A 9,832-nucleotide genomic window follows, 5' to 3' on the forward strand; every position below is an offset into this window, starting at 1 on the left:
ATATTTATTCGATCTATTAAGGGCACTCATATACATTTTTGTTTCATTTTCCTTACGCTCGTCAAAAGAAATAAAAGAAAACATATTTATTCTAAATCTTTGTTATTCGTATACTAAGTTTCGACTCATTTCGATAATTTTCTTTGTTTTTCATTGCCATCGATTGCCATTAAGCCTCGAGGAGGGTGATGACTTGTATTTGCATTTTGACAATCATGTGATAACGTAGTAGACTCATGCTGAGCTGTCATATTATCACATGACTGTGAACACTCGAGTCTGTTGCATTCGTTCATTTACGACAAACACGCATAGAGCTCTTTACAAGGGAAATTTGAAATATCAACAGTGCAGTATGGGAATGGGACATAATGTTTTATATCTATCCGGGATTTTCATCACTTTGGTAGTTTTCAGCTCAGGTCAGTAAGTCGTAATACATTAGTAATGATTTCATTGCATTGAATATGTACACTGGTACGGTCGCTGGCGAAACAGATACCGCGCGCTTACATTTTGAATAGGTCGCTGAGGATTAACAAAAACTTGTAGTTAATCGATATAAGATTTTCTCTCGATCTTTAAAGTCATATTTTCATACCTTGAAAATGTATTTACGGCTGTCATCTTCAGCACTTTATTGCTGAACAATTGTAGGGGGCTCGAATTAATGGCTCTGTGTTTTGACATTGTTCACATGCCTGGTCCACATGAGAGCAATCCATATTGGAGACGTTTGGCGAATAAAGCGGCGGTGTAAGAATTAACATCACCCGCGGGTCGAATGAAGTTTTGGTACGTACACATAAAATAACAAAATCGTCTCGAAATCTCCAAATTTATAACCTAGTACTGGTCTTGCTCACTGTAGAGGGCGATGAGTTGTATTTGCATTCTGACAGCCATGTGATGACGTAGTAGACTCTAGCTGAGCGAAATTTCACGACAGGTTTACGAACACATTTTGATGTTCTAACAATAGCAGAAAACCACAAATTTCTAAGACTCTATTGTTTCCTGACGTTGACAAGAAAGTTTTGGCTACAATGAAGTTTCCTTTTACTTCTCCGCTGTACCGTTAGGTTTAAACATACGACGTCTTCTTATTGAGATAGAAAGACCGGGTTGCCTCTTCGAGACAAAAGTTGGACAAAAATGTAGTTAACCCTCATTTTTACCGATATTGAGCAGGTAATGTAATCTTAAGGAGAATTGAGACATTAAGCACGCGTTTCCAGATGGCCGGTTCTCAACAGACGCTTTTAATTGAAATTTGTCGCCACTTCGAAAACAATGTGCTTAAACTTGTTGACTACGCACGATGATTTGAGGCTACAATTATCTTCCGTCGCTCAGTTAATTTTTTAGAGGAACCACTTTTAGTTCAGTTGAGCTTGTATTCTTCCGTATTACAAATGCGTTTCCCAACAAATATTTACCAACAAAGACATTTCAACTGAACAATTCTGACTGCGGATGGCGTGATAAATTTAGACTTGACGTGAGACTATCATGAATTCAGCGATGTATACACGGCCGGTTATTTACGCGAGGTCTAACCCAAACTGCGGTTTTATGCAATCAGAATGCAAAGACTCAAAATAAAAGACTCCTAGTACTCTCAAATTATACTCGAACAAAGCCAAAGAGTATATAACTATTGTCTGCAAAACCTACTGAGAGCAATTCAAGAGTAAAACTATTTGTAGAAGATAAATACGATTGCGACGAACTGATTTCATAAAAGGAGACTCCTTCATTACCATTTAAAGCAACATTTGCTGGCTAATCAAATAACACAAATTCCACAAGCGATTCGCGATGGGATGGGGAGGGGGTGAAGGATCAGAGGATGTTTTGGGGGTAATAACATGGCTTTCAGGGGTGTTGTAACATAACCAAATTTCTCCCCCCCCCCCCCGCACCCATCCAACCCCCAACCCCGTCTCCTGCGTTATAAATGACCACTCCCATAGGAATCACATGAGTGCCCGGTAAAATTGCTAACTTCCTTTTTTATCTCTACACTCCCTCGACAGGATCGGATATCAATAATGCAGAGAACAAGATCGTTGTTGAAAATAATGCAAAGGACGTAGGGATACGTTGCGTGATAAACAGAGATGATCTTCCCCAGTCGGACAGCGAGTCAAAGGGTTTATATATGTGTCCCACAATGAGGCAATGCAGAAATGAAAGCCGGGACAGATTCATAATTGCACGGATCGAAAACAACACGATATTCAATTACTACCCGAAGGAATATAAAGTTAGCATGAATGGAACATTGACTGTACGAAAGATGTCATCAAAGTATGACGGAATGTTGGTCTGGTGCATATTAATGGTTCCGTTAATTGGAGCGGGAGAAAACACAACTGTCATTCAAATAGCTAAAGGTACGACTTTGTCTGTCGAAAAACAAAGCATTTATCGTGGAAATTACTTTTCGGCTACTACCTCCCTTTCTTCCCCTTCATTCGCTTATGCACGTAGGAGACAGATAAATAGAACGCAGGAAAGGAAAAAAAACATCACCGTTTTTAATCAATATTTAATTAGGCTTACAGAACTTTGTTCTCCTCTTTTTCAGAGAGGCCCAAATTGAATATAAATAGCCCACAACTGTTCGCGGTGGTCCAAGGAATGACTCTACATTTAGACTTCGATGCAACTGGTTATCCTTCTCCCCGGGTAATCTGGTTTCGTGACGAGCAAGTTCTTCAAAACAGATCAATTGAAGAAAGCACAAGTTTGGTGCTAAGAAACGTCACTAAAAACGACGAAGGAAAATACAATTGCACGGCTACAAATCTTCTAGGAAGTGATAGTTATGAGGTGCAAGTAAATGTCATCGGTGAGTTTTAATTCTTTGACCTTGAAATGGCACAAAACTAATATTTAATACAAGCAAGCGAGTTTCCAACTCTTTACTTCTTGAACTTACTTCAATTAAATTAACGGTAATCGAAAACCAAACAGGCTTGTCAGGAAATGTAGTTGCGTCCTTTTTTCCTCTCATAATATTTATATATATAACAAATAACATAAACTCAAAACGTAAACGTATATCACGAAAAATCAGTTTCCATTGTTGAAAAAATGATGAGTTTTTATCATCTGTACTCATGGTAGAACCGTACTATTCATCTTATGTAGTCAGCCTTTATGAGTCCGCTTCACCGTCGTCCGATTTTGAAACAAATCTAGGATTACAGATCAAATCGCCGCCACTCGGTCCTATGGTCATTTAAATTTGATCTTCTTGTTTTGTGTGCATTTATTTTGCAGAATTTCAAAATTCAACGTTGCCGACACCAATAGGTATTTACTAAATTTAATTTTCGATTTTTTTTCATTTGTTTGACATTTTTTTGGTCCTGCGTTTGTCTTCATTGTGAGCGTTTCTGCTTTTCTATATTTTTTTGTTTTGTTTTTCCTTTTTCTGTATTTATTCACTTTGTTTTGTTTCTTCTAACGTTAAGTTGTTTTTTTTTTGCGTTTTTGTTTTGTTTTGTTGTTTTTTTGTCTTGTTTAGTTTTGGACCAATTCTAGTCCCTGCATCGTCATTTTTTCGTTACCATGGGGATGACTCATTATTACACTTGATATATTCAATTTTTGATTAATAATTAATTTTCATACTTAATTATAATACTTAATCAATTTTGTGTTTTGCAGATAAACAGGGAGGTCGAGGAAGTGATCCCTACGAAGTGATAACTTACGTGTTTTTATCACTCCTGATCCTTGCAGCGGGGTATATATTTCATTTAAGGAGGCGTGACAGACGCCGGAACCACGGAAGTGCTACGCTTGAAGTATAAATTTCACGAGCCAAGCGATAATGTAATTTTTGTAAAAAAAAAAGTTTAAAGAACCACAACAAAACCAGAGGTGTCAAAAAAAAAATGAAAAGTTAAAGAAGAATGTATAGAAAATGTGAAATGTTTTGCAAGTTTTGTCTATTGTGATGGCAGAACTTTTTCATTCGTGATTAACAATAGACAAAGCCAAGAATATTAATTAAATGCCTGTAAATATCGCAAAAATTAGAACCAATTTTAACGTTTGTAAAAATTCACTTTGGAGTATAGAAGGAAAGGGTTGATAAATTAAAATCAGGAATTTACACTCTCATTGTAAACAGACAAAGAAACTGGAAAAAGGAATCCAAATCCGCATATTTCTACAGCTAACTGAATTATTTATTCATTTTTGTCATTCAATGCCACGTGTTATCATCATTTAAAGTGATGTATCGTAAATGATGTACTGTGGAAAATTTTTAAAAGAGTTCGTATATTGTAAACATAATATGTCGTTCCAAATAATGATTTGTCAAAATAATTACATTAAATTGAAGAGACTGTCAGTTTTCCACCTCTAGATTTTTAAGCTTCTAATTTCAAATTAAATTTATTGACAAACAAATCAGTAGAACTTAAAAGAGGTTAAATGTCCCTCTGTATGGTTTCTGTTAACGACGTCTTGGTCTTCTATACTGTGCTCAGATGTACCAGAATTCCAAAGTTGTAACATTTTTCTGCAAGGAAATGAATATTCTTATTAGAACAACGGCAGTGAAATACCACGTGACCTTCCGCGCGAAAACTTGCAAATAACATGGTCTCTGCGGTTGAATAACAGTTGTGCCTTTCGCAGTTAGAGTAGAATGGATTGCCTTTTCATCAAGAGAGAGTCACTCGTATCTCCATGCAGCCATGTAATATCCTCTTTTCATTATACGCATAATAGTGAATTAGTAGAAGAGCTCCCTCACAAACATGTGACACGCGTATCGTTATTTTTATATGTGGATACCGCACGGACGCTATTGTTACAAAGTAAATCGCATGCAAATTAAATGGTTCGATTTTTCCTTTATGTTTATATGACAAAACAGTATTACATTGCCGTTTGGAGGAGCGAAATCTAGAAAAAAAATAAACAATAATTTTCTCATTCAGTCCATTTTTTGGACCATTGTTTGGACCTTTTTGTGGACCAATTTTTGGACCATTTTATCGGAGGGAGGCAGATCAGTAGTATTAACGGAGGAGTTGGATGCAGTCTATCAGTGCTCAGGAAGGGGTGGGAGGCAGACTGTTGTTACAGTTTCGCATTCGCATGACAAAAATATAAAGAAACGCTAACATGGCTAAGGCCCGGCGCAAAAAAATGACATGAAAATAGTCATTCGAAAAAAAGGCTAATAATAATGTTATGATCCAGTGAAAATTCCTATAATCAGCAGCATTTTCTGATACAACAACCTCTCACCCCTCCCTGCGTACTTTTAGTTCGTCCTCGACCCCTTCCTCAGTAACAACAATCTGCCTCCCACTCCTTCCTGAGTACTGAGTACTGATAGACTCCATCCCATCCCTCCCTAAGTATTAATAGTCTGCCTTTTCCCGATAAAACGGTCCAAAAAAAAAATGGTCCAAAAAATGGTCCATATTTTATCACTATATCACTGCATGTTTTCATAGAGGTCTATTGACAATGAAAACATAAGACAGGCTTGTGAACGTTTGCGGTTTTACCCGCATCTGATCCCGTGACATTAAGACTCCATCCATGACGAGCTTTGGATTGGAATGTGCAGCCAGCTAATTTGCATTTTTTTTTTCCGGCGCAAAGCTCTTAAAACCGCAAGATCAGTTGGGGGTCAACGCCACAAGCCTGTTTCTCTAGTTCTCTTACGACAGACAAGATACAAATAAGCGCTCTCTAAAAGGGAAATTTGGTTTCAACTCTCAACCGCACAGCTATGGGTCACTCCAGTTTATTTCTCTCTCTGATTTTTATTACTCTAGTGGCGTTCAGCTCAGGTAAGCAGCAATACATTAGTAATGACTGGATTGATGTTATTTTCATAGAGCACTCCTACGGCCGCAAGCGAAACAAATGCCTTACATGCACTTTTCTAATGGGTCGCTGAGGACCAACAGAAACTTGCTGTAAATTGATGCCTGTATACGAGAAATCTTAAGGAAAGAGGTGGTGTCCGAAATTCGATGATTCGTTTTTTTATCAAAGAAGAAAAGATGAGAATTCATAGCTGGACAAAAGTTATAACTTACGCGTTTCGAGATATCGAGGCCAGTGTTAAAATGTTGAAGTTTTACTTTGGAGAAAAAGCGAAAATGTAACTAAAGGAGCTTTACGAGTCCACAAATTTCCCTTCATTGATGAAAAATCGCAAGCGTAGGAAATAAGATGGTAGCAAGATGTTACTTTCAGTTTTGGGGTCATTGCAAGTATTGACCGTAGAAAACGTTCGTGTAGACGGTTTATGTTATAAACCACCAAAACTATTCAAAGACTTCTATTCCACGCCTCTTTTCCGAATTATCTGAATTAATTCATTGAAACGAGCATATCTGAATTGCATAACTTAACGCAGATAATAAACTCGAATGTTGTCTTAATAGTTTGAAAAAAAAATGTTTTCTGTCCTTTTAATGCGACCAGAAAGCGACGTGGATTACTTGTTCTTCATATCAAACAATTCAAAAACGAAGCATAAGACAGTTAAAGCAATCTCCAAAAAAGCTCTAAGGGATTATAACTCTTGATTGGTCGTAAGTATTCCTACAAGTGATATTTCCGCTTTGAATTGCTGCGAGATAAGCGTTGGACTGAATCAAATTGATTTGGCTCGAACACTATTTTCTTCGTGAATTGCCACAAGCTGCAAGATTATGCGTTTAGGGTTAATTGACGCAAGCAAATTCTGCAACCACAACAACCCTATTCGTTCCCACTTCCCGATAGGCTTTGGGAGTCTGGACACGAGGTTATCCTAAACTTCCTCTGATAATTATAAAGTTTTTTGTCCCTCGAAAAATTAAGATAACGATAGCAAATTATTATTATCAGGATTTATTATGCTTTGGCTATTCTTTGGACCAACATTTTTAATATATGACATTGTTTCACGCAACCGTGGACTTACCCTCCCCATGCCCTCCTCACTCCTGGCAAAAAAGACTCTTCCCCGTGACATGTAACGTAATCTCTCTTATGTAGATTACGTGTAGATTACGTGCTTATTGTAAGAGCTCGAGTACCTTTCTTTTCTTTATTTAATTATTCCTCATAGTTTTTCTGGACTACTTTGAAACACATTGGCTTCTTTGAACGTCCAGATGAGTCCAAGTTTTCTCCTCGCCCTCTTCTTCGCAGGTTACGCAGCCAGGTTTTTTAATTTCATCGACGCGTCACGGCAAGGTAAAGTTGTTCAAATAGCTTTTTCAAATCTCATATCAGCTAATCATAAACACAAGGCAAACGTAAAAGAATCTTTTCAACTTCTTAATGAAATTATTCAGGATTTAAGCTTACTGATAACAACGCAACTCATCTATCAACAAAATAAAACAATATAATTTGGTAATATGTTCTAAGCGTGTTTGCACATAACTCTCATTTTGAGCTCATTCATGCAATTCCTTGAACGTAAGCAGTCTTTGAGTCAGTAGATTAATTATAATAAATTCATATAATATATAGATTTAGCCAAGCCTTTAAGCTGAGCTCTTCTAAGTTTATTTTCTAGCTCCTCATTATAATAAAAACTGTAATAAAACTCTTCAGCACTGGCTGTAGAAGAGTTTCTTCAAGGGGATTAAGAGACCAGTCCGGGAGGTGTGAGGGAGGGAAGACTTGGCGAGGTCTAGAACCTGGGGACGACGTTCTCACAATTTCCGATAAAACGCGTGGTAGTCAGCGGTATCTTCAAACAGCTGAGGACCTTCGTTGTTGTTCCTGATGTTTTGAGCAAATTTTCGAAGATAGAGAATCTTTTCCTCCTCGGAGGAAGTGTGCGATGTCAGCATCAATTGAAAATATATTCTTTGACCGTGACGGATAATTTTGGTTTGGGAAAATGAGCCAAAATTTAAACAAACGACGGTAAACTACTCTGAGTTTAGAGATCAGCAGTCGATTGAAGAGTATACACGTGATAACAGTGAATTAGTAAATCAAGACGCCAAAATCGTATGGGCTTCTCTCATATCTTCTCTTGATGTTGCCAGGTATGACTGTTTGCCCCACCATTTTTCCCCTAGCGTTTTAGCCTCCACTGTTTTGCGTAAAAATCAAAAAGAAAACTCATTTTCAACTCGTGTTTAAACCTGTAATTTCTGAAAACTTTTCCTCTTTTGGCTATTATTCTTTCATGATTGTCCTCCGGCTGGAAATACACGGCGTCTTTTTGAGATTCTTTCTGTTATTTGACTCGGTAACCTCTGCTTTAAGCACTTATAATGTAGGTTTCTTTAAGCCAACTTCCAATGATCTTAGCAACTCTAGCTAATGAAGTACGAAACTTGTCCAACATGCATCTTGCGCAGCAAAAGTTTGCTTTAAAAGAAGACAAGCTAAAGCTAAAATTTCATGATTAAAACTTGATGACGAAGAGAGACTTAGGATTCGACCATGAAGACATTTGTGGAAAACTTGAGATAATACCTGGATTTCATTTTTACATCACATCAATCAAATTTTCTCTTCAGTTTTAAAGTTGAGTTAATGTTGTTACTGGCTATATTAGATGGGTTGAAAAGTTTTTGATAGTATTTTCTCATGTCTGCAAAGCGTTGAATGAACTGAAAGGTAGAGTTATTGCAACATGTTAACATGAAGCACAACAATAAATTTTATTGGTATGTAAAAAGTTTTCATTTGACTATTCACTGGCAAGTCGCTGTATTATATTTCAACTCAGCCATTTTCCACAATTTGTAAACACCATTACAAAATATTTAGTCAGGAAAAACATACACCATGTTTAAAATGTCATGTCCATAGTTAGTGGACAGGATTGAGGAGGGTGTATGTGGGAATTGGCTATCTTGTCTGTACTGTTAATTTGCTAATCGCTCCTGTTGCCAATGTTTTAATGTTAAGGTAAAGGAACTGAGGATTTTAGTAGGCAGTGACTTTCTTCAAACCGGGAAACTATCATCGTGAAAGCCATACTTGTGTCTGATAACTCATTCTTATTCTGATAAACTAGTTTTAAGAAGGATACGATATTTTATTACAAATAGTTAAAGCATAGGCTATGCACAAAATTTAAATTAACTATACTTTTCCAGCCAATACCAATCCCTAGGCATGATGAGATGTCAGAAGGATCAGTGGAAAAATGTAAGAATATACTTAAAGAAATCTAAGAATATTCAAAAGAATGAAAAATTTGTTTAAAAATTAGAATTCAGCAAGGCCAAATAAACATGATTCTTATGAAAAGAGATGTGTACTAATGAAAAAAGCTCAGCAACCTTTTTGACCGGTTTTATATGTTTAAAACACACACACACACACACACACAAGCAGATTTCTTATAAACCTGTAGTTCAAGCCTGTCATGACTTAAAAATTTTGATGCACACCTCAAAAGGAGAAGCTATAAATTTCAAGTTTCTATTTATTCAGTTTAGGTTTTTCAGGTAAAATTGAGTAAAATAAAGAAATGTGACAACTAATTTATTAGGTTAGCCTATCTAGAACAATCAACTTCATGTACAAATAAGACTAAACATGTACTAGTGATGCACAAAAGAACTATCTATGGTAAGAGGGCAGGCTTTCCTCTCTTCATTAAAAAAAAAATACTGAGGTTATCATCCTTCCACAAGCTCAGTGGAAAGTGAGAGCGAGAGAGTAACATTCTTTTTGTGGTTATTCTAAGAACTCTTTATGGCTTCTCGACTTTCACTTCTTAATACAGTTTACTATCCTTACATGAACCCTCGCTAACTCAAACCTCCCACTAACTCGAAGTAATTTCATTCATCAACTAGGGATAGTACTT

At 36.7% G+C, this 9,832-nt stretch overlaps 2 protein-coding genes across 2 annotated transcripts in view; one reads left to right on the top strand and one right to left on the bottom strand.

Annotated features, from left to right (window-relative positions):
• Nucleotides 1-267: 267 nt before the first annotated feature.
• Nucleotides 268-4,962, top strand: LOC113670449 (muscle, skeletal receptor tyrosine-protein kinase-like). The gene is made up of 5 exons (XM_089210481.1): nt 268-422; nt 2,040-2,399; nt 2,594-2,857; nt 3,292-3,324; nt 3,682-4,962. The coding sequence occupies exons 1-5, from the start codon at nt 356-358 to the stop codon at nt 3,825-3,827; spliced, it is 870 nt and encodes a 289-aa protein (XP_089066607.1). The 5' UTR covers nt 268-355; the 3' UTR covers nt 3,828-4,962.
• A 2,117-nt stretch (nt 4,963-7,079) lies between these two features.
• Nucleotides 7,080-9,832, bottom strand: part of LOC113670448 (uncharacterized) — a 7,930-nt gene continuing 5,177 nt past the window's right edge. The window contains exon 4 of the mRNA XM_089210506.1: nt 7,080-7,278. Coding sequence (XP_089066632.1) covers nt 7,270-7,278 — 9 coding nt within the window. The 3' untranslated portion in view covers nt 7,080-7,269. The remainder of the gene's footprint in view (nt 7,279-9,832) is intronic.

This window comes from Pocillopora damicornis, chromosome 6 (assembly GCF_964200805.1).
Source record: "Pocillopora damicornis chromosome 6, jaPocDami1.2, whole genome shotgun sequence".
NCBI lineage: Eukaryota > Metazoa > Cnidaria > Anthozoa > Scleractinia > Pocilloporidae > Pocillopora > Pocillopora damicornis.